The following is a 15,838-nucleotide window of genomic DNA, read 5'->3' as shown; positions in this document are numbered from 1 at the left end:
CTCATGGGTAATTACATGCCAGTCAATTGGTCAAAAACATTAGCTAAGGAGCTCAATACCTTGCTATTCCCTTTAAAGAATTTTTAAAGGCAATCTATTCGGTCTGCATAAAGCAGGCTTGACACTCCTTGCACACTTACTAATGAGTCTGCTTCCAACAACCACCATCACTCCTTTAATACTCTTTCTGGGTTTACAGTTCTGTTGCTCATAGAGGATGGTGAAAGAACAGGTCAGGTATTTTCATTTTCATCTGGATTTTAACTCTTGGAATGCCACACAACAGCCATACATATTTTAAGGCACAACAACTGAATCAAGAGTGAAACTCACAGAATAGAAAAGATCAAAATTCTGTCATTTTGACTCTTTACTACCTCTACTTTCTGCCTCAGTAAGACAGAAACCAGTATTATTATTATTATTATTTTCTTAGCATTCTACTTTTGGGGTACACTCACTTTATATAGGACAAAGGAAAAGTGAACAGGATCTACATAGTTTGTAAACATTAAAGAGGTCAGTATGTAACACTGTCATATGTAATACACAGCAGGAGATATTTGCAGACTTCAAAGGCTAACTGACAGTTTTTTTCCTAACAAAATGGCATAGGGATTCCAGTTTTCCTAGAAGTGCTTCTGCTGCACTGAGGAGGAACTCAGTCCTATCCCATCCCAACAGTCTGAGAACCTACCTCGCAATAGTACTTCTTCAAAAGAGTCATTCTGGAGCTTAAAAACTCTCTTATACTAAAAGGTTTGCTGATGGGGGAAAAGCCTAGATTTTCCCAGGTAGTTTATATGTTGCTTCCCTTTAACTCTCTACAGTAGCTAATAGCCAACAGTACAAACCATACCACACATTCCAAGGTTCTTATATCCAAAACTAAATCTGAATCAGCAAGTGTCTACTACACCTTGAATGGCAACAATAGGCACACAGTAAATAAAAATAATCTATGATGATATAGTTGAAAAAATATTTGTATATTTAATAAAAGTGACATTTTCCATATATTTAATAGAAGTCACATTTTCTGTAAAAAAAACTTAAATAAGCATCTTCAATTACATATTCAATAGAAAGTAAGACAAAGAAAGGGCCCAGTTTTCCATTTGAGAATAAAGGCATTTGGAACAATGCCTATACAAACCTCCTCATTTCTACTCTGTTAATTCCACGTGATTTTCCTGTAAGCATACCTGGTTTTCTGTACCAATTTTGATTTGCATAAATTCTTCCCAGAAAAGGAACAATTATCTAACCTAATGATTTCTCCATTAATGGACATATTGGCAACAACGAATAATGGAGAAATCCTTGATTCGTTTCAGGAGAATTCTAACCAGCATAAACAGGTATTATATCAGGAAGAGCCTTAGCACAAGTTTCCTTTCAATGCAGGACATTCAGTGCGCTGAGGCAACAGGACTGATCTAGGCATTCCGCGAAGACAGAAGTGTAGGCAAAATGGTTTTTTGCTTTTGCAAGGGACGGGCATATCCAAGGCTTGATATCCAAAGATGTTATACTAAATGAATGAAATATCTGGCCTTTAGATGCTAATAGCCCCTCTTCAACTGCAGCTCTAGGCTCTGTCTCTCTATCCTATACATGGGCTGTGACACAATCCAAGATATAGCCCAAATGAACAGGAGGACATAATTCCTTTTGCAGCCTCTTCCCAGCCCCACTCCAGCTACAGCTCTAGGCTCTGTCTCTCTCCCTACCCTAATGCTAGCCCCAGTTCAATGCATCACCACCAAACCATACTCCCTATAAAGTCCAAACTACCATTTTCTCATGAATTTTAGTTCCTTTATCAGGGAATGTTCTTCAAAAGCCAGTTTGACGTTAATAACATAGTCATTATTACAAATGCAGCTTTTACTCATTAAGCCACAAGAATACAAAGTGGCAGTTAACCCCTTAGTCACTGAAACATGACTACATAGCAGCAGTTCTACTATAATGCTGCCTTTGAAATATCACTGTTGACCGAGAACTGGCTTACTAATGTGTTTTCCCTCTCAGCACAATGAGAAGTTAGAGTGAAAAAGGAAAGGGACAAATACTTTTGAAGGGAAAGGATCATAGTTTAGCATCTGAAATGTATGAGAGATTTACCACAAAAGGATTGTCTAAGTTCTGTCTTTTTAGCAGTTGAATTAGCAAGAAAACAAGTTCAGGAGTCATGCTTACAAAAAGGGGACATACTGGAGTTCGTACATCCTTAAAGAATCCTACCCTACTTCTGGAAGGGTTGCTTAAACTTCTGCAACCTCAATTTTTTCAGCAGTAAAATGTAATTAACAATCCTATGTTTTCAGACAGCAGGACTATGAACCTTAATTCATTTAAATTCCGTGAAAGTCTTTTGAGCTCCTTATATTTAATAAATATTCTTATTATTCCAAAGGAGCAGCTGCAACAAAAAAATTCCTATTTATTTTATTGCTTATTTCCATTTGCATATAACTGTCCAACCCCCTAAAAGGAGCACTTGACCACTTGTTCCTGTTCTGATAAGCACTTACAGTAGTCAAAGTGCGTTATATTCAAAAAATATATTCTAGTCCAACGCAAAAACATTTTTACCAGACGTAAAAACCCAGATGTTATGACAGAAAAACCCAGATGTTATCAGGATTTTAACAGCATTTTCAAATTACCTAATGTTATTTTCCTGAGTTTCATGTACATTTCTACCTACTCTGCCCACTGCTTAAGAGCCTCAGCTGTACCTCAGGGCCCAGCAGTCAAAGGCAAATCGCCTTTACAAAGTTTACTTGTCCTAGCAATTCTTTAGAAAACAGTATGTGGGCAATATGAAATGCAAAGTAAATAAAACCATTTCAATTACCTTGCCATGTAGTTTGTGGACATCATATCTTATTTGAGCAAATTCACGGAGTCCAAAAGATCCTCCAATGAGATACAGCTGAAAACAAAATGAAAACAGGTATATTAGAGGACTATCATGAAAAAGAACACTTTGCATACTGACTCAACTGATTTACCAAGGGACCCTACGATTTGTCCAACAGAAACACCAGGAGCTGAAGAAAATAATATACTGGAACATAAGTATAGCAGCCTTCTTCCATTCTCTGGGCCTAGATGTCACGGATTTCCTTCTTCACACAAAGACAGCTACTACATGGCACACACTTTCTAGGGACTTACTCTCCTTTTACTCCTTCCTTCCCCTCTCCATGTGGTTTCCTGACACAACTGCAGCAAGGGAACCTTTACCTCACTGCCACAGGATTTATTCTCATAAATCTTCAAACTCTACAGATAAGTACCAATGCGACGTTGACTTACTCTGATGTCTGTGGCTAAGGGATCTAATTAAGCTTCCGAACAGAGCATGACTGTAGCTGAAGTTCAATAATATATTAACACACAGGCTAAAAAATCATATCCAGCACACCTGACCTTTTATTATTGCTTCCTTAGTTGTCCTGCAATTCCCTCCACACCTATGAAGCTTATGAATAAAAATAATAAAGGGAGAAATGGGAGGGTGTAGTGGTTTGAGCTAGGTTTTCCCCCTGAAACTAAGAAAGTGGTAACCCCCAGGGGGTGGTGACCCTTGGGGCTTTACTCAATCAGTGCTCCTGCAAAATATAAACATATCTCTGGAGACCGGAAAGGAAGCAGTGGTACTTGTTGGAGAAGAAGAGGTAGCCATGTTGTAGAGGCCACGAGGAGAAGGGGCTCCGGCCCCTTGGGGCCTTTGCCCCCCCCAGCCCCCAATTCATATCCACATATGAAATCATTAAATTATTTTTTCTTATGACGAAGTGATACCACAAAACTATGTATTTTTACCATTAGAAATGGATAGACCAACCAAAGATCAAGCATTGTTAAAAAAAAAAAAATAATTGAAAATCAGCTTAGCAATCTAGCTATTTTGCAGAAGAATTGGGCCTCTTGCTACTGCTCTAATCTGACAGACTGTCTGCTGTTCTCTGTTCAAGGAAGATGCACAGGAGGCCAAAAGGCTACACAGCTAGAGATGCACATCTAAGGAAGGTGGAGGCATAAGGAAGCTCTAAGGACCTGAGTGAAATTAAAAAAAAAAAAAAAAATCAAAACCTGCCACCACCACCCTCTTTTATCATGCCACATTGCTTTTACAGTCCCTCATTACAGGCTGTTGCTGCACTGGTAACTTACACGCTGCTGGTTGATTTCTTGCTACATACTAGGTTTGCAGCAATGGCCTGTGCCCAAAGAACTGTTATAATTATGCTGCACAGGTAGTCAAAATGCATGTTTTGTAACTGTGGCTACAAAGTCATAGTCATTCAATTTAAATTAGAACTAAACAAACAAACAAACAAACAAAGCCACCTACGTTTATTCATTCTCAAAGTTGCACACTGTGTGATTTCCCATCAAGCACGTAAAACTACTCACAACCATGTGAACACTCTCCACACACATTCAGATCCTAGTAAGTTACAGTGGTCCCCAGGAACTAATGTACTCTGTTCATAGAAGAAGGTACCCTTCACCAATAGCCAGAAGTTAAAGGCTCCAGAGCCTCTTTCTGGCCCTTTTGATAAGTCTAAACATCTAGCTGATAATTAGAAACAAAGAGACAAAAATTTTGCAACTGTAAGACCCAGCTGCAAGGCCACAGAACTCTGATTTCACAAAGCCAATCAGAAAATCATCATATGGTAGCAAGTTAGCTTCCAGCAATTAAAAATATAAATGACCAAAAACTGCATGGCACTATACTTGTGTCATAACTGTTTCAAAGAATTAATGACGATCTTGCAAATACTGGATCGTGAAAATATTCAACAGAAAACAAGGGAGGAAAAAAAGTCTTCCTCGTGTCAGTATTTGGTAAGAAAGAATAAGTAAGGAAGCAGAAAATAAAGTGTTAAAATGGTTAAAAAGAACCTGAACATTATTCAATATTTACTGAATCAAATCAGAATATTTGTCAGCTGAAGATATGATAACATATGATGCTGAAAGTCTTAAAGATCAGACTATAATTGAATTCTAACATGGCTGACACCTCAGCATAAATTTTCATTAGCTGATCTTTAATTCCTAAAAAGTATTATATTAACAGCCAATGAGTTAACAGACTTTCAGCCCTAATAAACAGAAATCAGAAATGCTATAGACAAGTTTATGGCTGTTACAAACTACAACTTACTGCCTTTTTGTATATGAATATGTTGTCAAAGAGAGTCTATGGCAGGGCAAAAGCACCTGCACTAGAAATGGTTCAATTGTTAAACCACGCAGAAAGTAGCAATTACTTGTGACATCAATTAAAAATTAATTTCCCCAACAATAAACTTGCATGGAGTATATACCATTATGAGATGCAATATGAACAAGTGGCCTATTCCTCATAACCCAACTATTATTTAACATAATGAAAAGGTATCCTATGGCTTACAAAGACATACTGCAAGCTGAGAAAGAAATATTATGTTCTTTAGCTTTGATCATTTAAAACTATGTAATGGACACTGCAACTAAGGAAAATCAAGTAGAGGGTTTTTGCATGAAGTAAGTCACGTACTACTCCTTTTGTCTCATCACATCCCATCACATATGACAGCAACCATCCATTACACAGTGCATCTTACATTTACAGCTATACATGATAAAGAAGTTGATACACACACATCTAAATTCCTGTAGACAGGTTGTGACCTGACACTGCCGTTTCACTCACATCACCTTTATACTACTAAGGGGAAAAAACCCACTCGGTTTCAGATGTACTTTGCTCTTCATACAGCATAAGCAGTGTAACTAGCCTAGCAAGTTGGCACATTTCACATATCAGGCAGTACCAGAATAGTTGCTCTTACATTTCCAATACTGCAATGGTTGATGAGTCTTACAATGAAACATCAGTTAAGCTGAGACAAAGCACATTGATGCTATTAGAAAGTACAAATGATGCTGAAATATTACACACTATAATGCTGGAAGGTTATTAAGATTAAATAATTTTCCAAAGCACAGAATTCATACAAAAAATATAAATTTTTGCAAGTTTACTTCACCGATGCTCTGAAGAACCAAACATGATGTCTGACTTCATTGCAAAACCAGACAAGAATCAGTCATATTCAGCACTTAATCAACCAATAGCATGTCAATATAGTCAGCTGACAGCCCTGAATCACAGCATGAATCACATTCATCTACACAAGCCAGAGCAGCAATGAACAGCTATTCAATTACATTTCTGAAAACTGTGTTCAAAAGCCAATAAAAGAAGGTATAAATGAATTTATGCAATAATAATGCCTTTAAAGGTAGCAAAGGACTCAGTGATTGACAATACATTGAGTAGAAATACTAGTCTGGGTGTCCTTTCTCTTTTGTTGTATTATGAGGGAAGATGTCCTCACTGTCTTTATTTCAGTTAACTGTATTTACAGACAAGTAACAATAATGCTGCAAGAGTCTCCAGTCAAAATAATCAGAAGTGGGATAAGACTCAAGTTAAAATTTCCAGCAACATTATCAGCTTGTTGGCTTTGCATATTTGGTATATCTTACATATGTTTCCAGTTTTCCAATCTGTAAAACAGAGATAATCTCTATATTCCTTGCAAAACACTCTTCAGGTGAAAAAGCACTACAGTGGACAAATTTGTTCAAAGTAAGCCAAGGGCAACAGCAAAGTCCAGCATGTTCCATCCGCCAGTCCAGGTATAAAGAGACAGGAGGAGCTATTCAGGACACCATACAAATAAAACAGTTAGGTTGGCAACATCCTAATGAAGTCAGACTCAGGTTCACTCTCCAGTTAACTGAAACGGAAAAATGCCACATATAATAAAAACTAATATATATTTTTCTTCATTACAATTTTAGATTCATACAGATACTTAATATCCATCATAAAATATTAAGGCACTGGCATCTGAAGGATACTCAAGCTGGAAAGTTCATATATACCTGCATTCTTTTATTGTGAAGGAATTATTCATTTTATGTGCTTCACAATGCAGAGAATAAAACCTTATTATATAGCGAACATCATCTGTCTAGTTACTTGAATGCTTTCAGCAGACTGAAGAAATGATAACTTCTCACTTTTTCCTTTACACCTGAAGTTTAATTTAGGAAGGCAAAAATCATAAACCATACTAGTTAGCCAGCACTTAACACCAAAGCAAACAGCTTAACAGTACTGCTAGCACAACCCCCCAGTAAAGATCCCACATTGGATTAATCCTTTATGTTTCAGTGAGTGCACAAAAAAACCCCCACAATGTTGTAATGCAATTATGCATGCATGGAAGACTTGTATGTTCCAAAACAAAATGAAAGATAGGATGTGACATAAGAGCACCATCTGTCACATACACTCAGCAACCTCAATAAACATTTTATGTAAAAAAATGACATAAAATTATCTTTAGTAACATTCTTTTAAAATTCTATTTGTTCACTTCTCCATTGGGAAGTATGTTATGCAATCAGTTATGGATGGCATCAGACTGATCCCTTGAACCACATCTTAGAGTGGGAAACACTTGTATTTGTCACCAACTACAATGAGGGCTCATAACAGCAGAACTTAGGACTTAAACAGATCCCTACTTTTTTAGTTTCCTGAATAATCTAAAGCAGCCAACTTCACTGTGTCAACAAAATAACAAGAAACTATTTCTTCGGCAGCACCAGCAATTTGGCACGTTACAGGCATCCCTGTTGTTAGAGAAAACCATTCCTGTTACAATACCAATTGTGAAAACCAGATTATTACAAAGTCATTAATCCCTAAATTAACCAAATCACAATGTTTAGTGCTGGCAACACAGATCACGAAGTAGTAGAAAATGTTATGATACATATCACTGGAGAAGGAACACAGTAATTTTCTACCCTCTGCTTCAAGACTGCTGCTGCAAAACTCTCCAGCTATTCATCAGGAGCTTCAAAACTAGAGCAGTCATAAATTATTTTCATTTTCTTTGCAGTGATAACAGCAAAGAGAGTTTTGGGGTTTCCTTTTTAAAGAACTGTCATAAGTGCAGTGCAAGACTGGTGAAAGATGGCAACTTGGCAGTCCAGAAGACTGAAGTCTCTTTTCCGTTCCCTAAATAAAGTAGAAGGGCAAATTGCCAGTCCCAGAAGAGACCCAGGCAAGTCATCTTAACCTGAAGCACTCCCCTCTGCCAGCTCTAACTCTCTAGAGTTTATTTCCTACAGCCATTCCTGCACTTGGCTCAAACGCTGAAACTGCAAAGAGAAACAGTGCAAATTCTCAGAAACTTACAAAATCCTCTCCCCACTCTCAACGGAAGCAGAAGTGGGTCTACCTTTACTTCTTGTCAGCAAAAAATTGAATTCATTTTTAGTTCACATCAGAGGCCTCCTTTGGGGTAAAACAGAAACCAAAACTACGCATCCATTAGTAGTTATTTCATTCAAAAGCACATCAAGTAAGCAAATGCTCTGACTTAATGCATGTACTAGAATTCACAAATTGTAGAAAGGCAGAACTGCATTACTTTCAAAAAAGGACGAAATATGCCAGTAGATGGATACCCACGGTGGCAACCTGGGACAGCAGCTGGTATAAACTGGAGCCAATTGTAACTGACTGATAAAGCAGAAGAGTGTAGTTTTCACAGCATGTAGAACATGTGCAGAATATTAAACTTGGCCCAAGGCACCAGGTTAATTGGCTCCATGTAAGACCATGTTCAAAGCAATGATCTTAAAGATTGCAAATATGAGTGGCTACAGGCCAGAGTACAAAACCAAAAAAACTGTCCATAACCTTTCAATGTTACTATCCAATCTCTTAGGAGAAAACAAAACCTTTGTTTATTAGAATATCTGATTCATAACAGGTTTTAAAACACAGAAAATGCATGCAATAGAAACCAATCTAAGAATAATGCAGAAGAGATAGAAACCTATAAGTTCCTCAACATGAATGAGTGGAAAAGGCCATTTTCAGCCACTGCACTGTCATTTTGCATTACACACATTCCTTGGGCTGGTCAGACAAGGGAATTTCACTCTGCAGCTGTTTGAAACCAAGTTTGCCCTGGTGGTCAAGCTGCAGTTTCCAAACATCACCTTCACTTTCTCCATAAGCTTCTAAAGGCCAAAATTTCAATTCCCTATTGAAATTATCATCCCCACTACTCCCAGGTTCAATTCTAGCCAAGGTAATTAAGTACAATGAGAAACTGTTTACATCTCGTGGCAAGCTGGTGCTCCTGTGATGTGTTAGGCCCAGCTCAAAACAGCAATAAACTGAAACCAGCATTAAAGAACATAAAGAACCACAACTAGTAATATTTCCCTATTGACAATCTGGACAGGGAATGAAGATTAATTTTTACTCTATAGAACATTTAATCTTACATTTTTACCATCAACACCCTTGAAGATGTTGGAGACTTAATGCAGGACTAAACACACGCAGTTTAAACAGGCATGTCTGTACTTCTGTTTTTCTTCTGATGCTCAAAAGAGAACCTCAGTTGCTCCATGTGCCAGACTGGTCCATTCTAACAGCATTAAATAATGCAAATACACTCTATGTTTTAAAATGAAACAGAGGGGAAACCTCAAGTACTAAAGAGTGCCTATTTTTTGTCACATATATCTGGAAAACAGTTCTCAAAGGTTAAGAATGAATAGTTTAACGTGTTGATTCAAAAGATGAGCTCAGAAGTTCTAAGAGATGACAGTCAACTGAAAGATGGAAGTCAACTAATTCAGACTGCACAAACTGCAGTCCGCAGAAGCCCATTCAGCTTTAACAGTGGCTTCCACACCAGCACAACAGTTCCAGGGGGTGGTTTTGTCTCAAACAGCTCCACACTGTGGATTCAAACACACAGAGATGAACAGGAGACGCAAAGCAGAAGCACAGTAGAAGCTGAAGACATATCTCATCATAGGCTTAGAGACGCAATATTTACAATATAAGTCACTGAAGCATAAAGGCAACACTATGTTATTCACTGATTGGGGGCAACCGCTTTAAAATTCTAAAAATAGTTTTGTATTTATTGCTTTTCTAGGCTGCAAATGTAATACTTGAGACTTTTACTGGCAATCACAATTTATCTAGAAATATTAGAAATCAGAATTGTCTTCTCATAGGTAAATGTTAACTTCTATTCATCTCTCAAAAGTGCATTAACATTTAAATCACAACTGTTCTGCGTATGTAAAATTTTATTGTAAAGTTACATGAAGTAATAGATATTAATAAAAGTCCTGCAATTCAGTATTATGAATTGTTCAAGGCAATAATGTGAAAGATGTTAACAATAAAACTGGCAATATCTAAAAGTGAAAAATGCTGATTGTAGTAATCCTTCTTCAAACAATATCAGAAGATAATGTAATGAGTTTTTACTCATAGACACCAATAGCAACAATAGATCTCAAACATGATTACTTCCATATTTCTCAGTGTTCATATCATCTTTTTACAGGCAGATCCTCCAGAATCTGTGAGGAAAAGTGTGCCTTATATTCAGCATACCCCAGGACTCAGAATTCAGCAGTTTTTTATAAAATTAACTAGGAATGTTGTATTTAAAGAAATCTTTGAAAACTTAGCTATTTGAATGATAAAAACATCCCATTAACCCTGTAAAACTTTCACTTTCAGTGACTCACAGCACAACACAATATCATTTCAGAATATCTGCAAAACATTTCTGGGCATCAGTCCTTGCTCCCAGATGACCCTGACTTCACCAGTGAACAAAACTAATCCATAGACATGTAATTTCATTTTCTGATATCTGCAAGAGGTGTTTTGTTTTGTCAAAATAACTGGCTCATTAACAAGAGCCTGAGATATCACTGACCTTCTCTACTGGTGCCTGGAAGCACTGACCACATTGCTGCAAAATTGTTAGGAACTCATTCAAGTCTGACCTTTTTTCTTGTCCTGTACATGACATGCATTATTGGTGTCTCTTGACAAAGTGTTTATCAAAGTAAACTTGCACTGTTCCAGGCAGCAATGTAGATAGCATTGTAGCACAGTCTGTGTTCATCAACACAGACAGAAGTAGATTTTAGAAACATATTTATTCATAGAAAAATCTTTCACTGTTCCAAGCTACTCCTATCTTCTCCTTTGGCAACACCAGGCACGCCACGTAAAACACCAAAGATAAGATCCAGAAGGAGAAGCAAAGTACTTCTAAAAGTAGTTATTACAGGATGGGGGAGGGGAACTTAAACAGAAATACGAAAAGAGGTCAAAACATACAGCTATAGATACGGAGAATGTTGCAACATAGTGCAAATCTGAAAATGTGCCTTACTACATACATAGCACAATATACTTATTTTCAGTCTGCAATAAAAATAGCCAAATGAACTTAAAGAATTTGAAAAATCCTTGCCTGAAATCAGACAGAGGCAGAACCACAAAGGCAAGTTTTGGAAAGTGGCACCAGCATACGAAATAATGGGTTTTTTTAATATGTGTTTTACATTTGTTACTGCTTTGCAATTTTGAAATCCAAACCCTCAATTATATAGAACCACCATTTATACTTGTCAGAAAAAATAACTTACACCAACCTTCAAATGTTCTAACTGCACTGGAGAAGTAACCTTACACGTTCGGTGTCTCATGAGAAAGGTCTGACACTCGATCTACTAGCTGCAAGACCAAAGAGCCACGCTGTCTCAGGATCCTACAGAAGCATCACTGCAGCAACATGACATTGACAGACATATCCTTTTTGGTTAGGTAGAGCTGGTTGTGGAATCTAAAGCAGCAGAGACTGAAGTTCTTCTGTAATAGAACCATGCTGAAGACTTGTAAGTTAAGCTTCATGTGATAAGGAAAGAGTTCCCATTATCATGATAGTAAACAGTGATGAAAATATAGGTGACAAGGATGTTTAAGTTACCACAGAGGTGACACAGTCGTCCATCATCATAACAGAAAATTTTAGATACATCTTTAAGGTCACTGGAGTTCCTCCTAACATCTACAGAGATGTTACCACCTTCGGAAATGCTTTGGGACTACTCACTTGGTAGTATTTAAGCTGTTAAGATATTCCATACCAGGTTACATCACTCTCTCCTGCATTTTTACTGTTTTGTGCCACACAGAGATATTTTATCTACAAAGTTTACAGAGTTAGAGGAAAATTCACAAATCAAGGTTTCCCAAAGGCTTAAGTCCTACCCCCTAGAGTCTTGTTGGTGCTCACAAAGAAACATTCTCAGCTATTGAGAAAGTATGACTGAAAACTGTGATTTACACATCTTACTCTGAAAGCTGCTGTCAGTATGAGGTTTAAAGATCAGCCAAGACAATTCCTTCTTCACTGAAATATTCTAACAGCCCCAAGCCAAAAAGAACACAGAAAAAACTATCAAGATAATTTACACTAAAAAGTAAGAATATTTTACAGATATATTTGGGGGGTTGTATATTGAGACACTCATCTGCCATTGAATGAGGATCTCTTTAACCTTGAAGCTTTTAGGAAAACTGGTACAGGGATTCTTCATTCAAATATACAGTGTAAAAAGGCAAGATATGAAAGCCATTTGATTATTTTTTCCATCAAAAAAGCAAATATGGTACTTATGAAAAGTCCAGCAGTACTGAAGAATAGTGCTGTGCCTGTCTAATGAAAAAAAAATTATGTACAGAATGCAAGAATCTAACAGAAACCTTTGGTTTCAGTATTACTAACAAATTCAGTAGGATTTAAAGGGCTGCAAAGGCATGCTCCTTCTGATTCTGTGCCTAGATTCACTGTCTTTTTTGCTGTAATTGATCTTTTAGCACAATTCTGTCAGCTTCAGAAATGCCTTCAGAATTCAGGAGATAGCTGGGGAACTGACAAGAATTGTATGAATTTTCCTTTTTCTTCCTCCCTGGGAAGCTTTTGGGCAGGAATAAAGAAACATTCTGAAGTATTCACAAGGGAGAATAATTTTAAGGCAGGGAGACATGAAATCCTGGAAAGAAATATAATAGAATATTTTTCTATATAATATTGTGTCTGGTGGAGAGAGCTCTGTGGTAACAGGAATGGAATGAAATTAGGGAGTACAAAGTCAAAGAAACCAGTCTTAAAAGTTTCTGCTATGATCTATGGCAAACCATGCAAAAACACTAGGATGGCCAAAAGGACAAACATAGGCCTACCTTGGCCTGGGAAGCTGAAGTCCTGGCTCCAGCACTAAAGCAGAACTGCAGCCTTTTCTTAAAAACCAGATGCATGTATCACGAGTGCTCTTTCTTAACAAAGAGTAATATTTTCCTAACATCTGATTATTTCCCAAATTATGAAAACCAATCACCACTCTCAATATGTAAGAACTGCTCAAACTTTTCTAAAATGAATTAAGTCAATTCCTTCAAGCATTCCTTAAAGGTGGAATGTCTGCTTTATCTTTTAGCTTGCTCTCCTCTACTCTTTAGAGTTCATCTTCAACATCTCCAGCCTTTCAGGTTTACATTCATGCAGCAGGATATCTAAACAGCTTTAACACTGTGCTCGGTCACTTCAACAAAGGTGTTATAGGAAGAAGTTGTATGCAATAACAGGGAGTGGAGTTGCTGATGCCCATGATTCGCAGTTGTGGTATTTTCACACAACTTTGTTGTTCTGTTTGGTTTAACTGTTTCCATTTCTTACAAATGCCTTCATCAATATTGTGAGAAAAGATACTTTAGCATATTCAACTGCATTAATAATTTCCACTGAAAGTCCTTACTCTAGAACCTGTGTAAAATCCCTTTAAAATAAACGGCCTTGAACTTTTTAACTCTAACAAATGTCACTGTCCTTCTCCGGACCACTCCATTTTTCTAAGGCAAGCTGCTGAATATTTGAGGAAGATGCCATTAATTTCTCTAGCAGCATTATAAGAGTTCTGGAATTATCCTTTGTCTTATTCTTTATCCACCTTGAAATGTGCTTAATTTTTGCAAACCAACTCTATATTTAGAAAATGAGACATGACTTGCATAAACAGAAACCATGCTGGCCTTGGTGATGCTTTTGTCTTCCTTCCTGAGTTTTTATCTATAAACAGATGTGAATGGCTTCATTTTTCCTTTAATGAACACAGGTACTTAGGACAGGAAAGTGCAACCTAATGTGCACTAATTACAGAGGTAATGTGTATAAGAGAGTCTTATAATTTTGTTTTATTCCTTTGACAGTATTTTTTTCCAACTTCGACTGCTCTAAAAAGTTATGTGTCACCACTTTGAGCACAACTGTAACTATAACCCATCAACTCATTTCACTCCAACTCTCTCCATTTATTTAGACGTACAAATTATCAGACCAACAGTGCCTCTGTAGTTCAAAATCCATTGAAAAGCTAAAGCAAATAAAAAAAAAAAAGTGGTGTTGTAAATAAAAAAAAGAAACCACAAAAAACATAACAAAAACAAACCGACACCAAGTGCACTCTCCTCATCTTCCAGTTAGGAATATCTTCAGGGGTATATTTTAAAACCCTGTCCCTGAGCTCTGAAGACCTCCGGGCATAGCGGGCACACGGCTCATCCCCTCTCCGGGCACAAGGTGGGGGACAAAAGCAGCGCGCACCGGCCACACGCGTCCCTCTCCTCCTTGACCGCAGAACTCCACCTGCCGCGGTCCGCCCATCACCAGCAGCGCCCTCCCCGCGCTGTGCCGGCCCACGCTGCCCCCCCCCCTCGCGGCGCTCACCAGCAGGGGCACCCCGAAGGTCATGGTGCGGCCCCTCCACAGCCTCCGCAGCTTCTCCATCCCCCCAGCTTCTCCCGCCCCGCGGGCCCCGGCACCGCCCTCCCGCCTCCGGCCCGGCCCCGGCGCTTCCGGCGGGGCGCGGCTCCCCCGCTACAGCGGCCGCTCCGGCGCTGCAACGCGGGTTCCGCTGCGGCCTGTGAGCGGTGTGAGCTCCGTGCCCCGGGGGGCTCGACGGGGGGAGCTGCGGTGGCAGAGCCGCCACAGCGCTGTGGGCATCGGCCACGGCTCACCCCTCTTCCCTCAGTCACACCCACTCACGATTTCCATCAAAGCTCTCTGATTAAAGCAGTTGTGAAGGCCTAGCCACTAGCTATATCATTCATTCTGTAGCGTAGTTTCCTATGGAAGGAAGATTACCGTGATCACATTGTCTGTTTTTCTGCATTGTTATCACTTATCCCAGTCAAAATGAACCAAAAAAACCCTTTATAGCGTTTTCAAAGTAAAGTTGGCTACAACAGCACCAACAGACAGCCTTACTCTGAGATTTAGAATCAATGGTTATTCATACCTGATAGGAATTAAATGTGCCGTGCCATCTACTCAAACACGGCTCAGCTACACCCCCATTCACAGTGGTAGAGCACTGACCTGTTAGAGACAAGAGCACATATTCTTCAGGCACTGGCTGCAATGTTTTCCTGTATTAGTATAGCCTGAGGTTCTGCCATGTTCTGTTAGCCTGTGGCAATGGCAGAATGCAGACAAAGAATGACAGCTCCTCTTTTGCGTACTTCCTGAGTCACACTACACAGGCTTTTCACAATCCAATTCATTGCCTGATGGCAAGCAGAGCAGGGATAAAGTGGAACAGGGCACCTGCTGCCTCAACTCAAAGAGTATTTTAAGAACATTTGAAAATGAAACACTGATGATCACTTCCTTTGGTCTTGCCCATTAATCACATGAAGGAATTGGTGGAGATACTTTTCTGAACATGACAATAAGCCAGCACATATATAGGAACTAAAATGAGAAGACAATCAAACACATATAATAAGAAGATAAGTTAATATTATTGCAATCCTGTGTCCACTAACTTGTTCTGAGAGCCT

At 38.5% G+C, this 15,838-nt stretch overlaps 1 protein-coding gene across 1 annotated transcript in view; it reads right to left on the bottom strand.

Annotated features, from left to right (window-relative positions):
• LOC113980479 (cytochrome c oxidase assembly protein COX16 homolog, mitochondrial) overlaps positions 1 to 14,817 on the bottom strand; it is a 42,618-nt gene extending 27,801 nt beyond the window's left edge. Inside the window, exons 1-2 of the mRNA XM_027707688.1 lie at positions 14,724 to 14,817; positions 2,867 to 2,944 (exon numbers count right to left, since the gene is read on the bottom strand). Of these exons, the coding sequence (XP_027563489.1) occupies positions 2,867 to 2,944; positions 14,724 to 14,783 (138 nt within the window). The 5' untranslated portion in view covers positions 14,784 to 14,817. The remainder of the gene's footprint in view (positions 1 to 2,866; positions 2,945 to 14,723) is intronic.
• Between the last annotated feature and the right edge of the window lie 1,021 nt (positions 14,818 to 15,838).

Source organism: Neopelma chrysocephalum, unplaced genomic scaffold, assembly GCF_003984885.1.
Source record: "Neopelma chrysocephalum unplaced genomic scaffold, ASM398488v2 Primary Assembly neopelma1_24, whole genome shotgun sequence".
NCBI classification, from domain to species: Eukaryota; Metazoa; Chordata; class Aves; order Passeriformes; family Pipridae; genus Neopelma; species Neopelma chrysocephalum.
The sequence above is the reverse complement of the archived record's forward strand: the minus strand, read 5'-3'. Positions and strand labels throughout refer to the sequence as shown.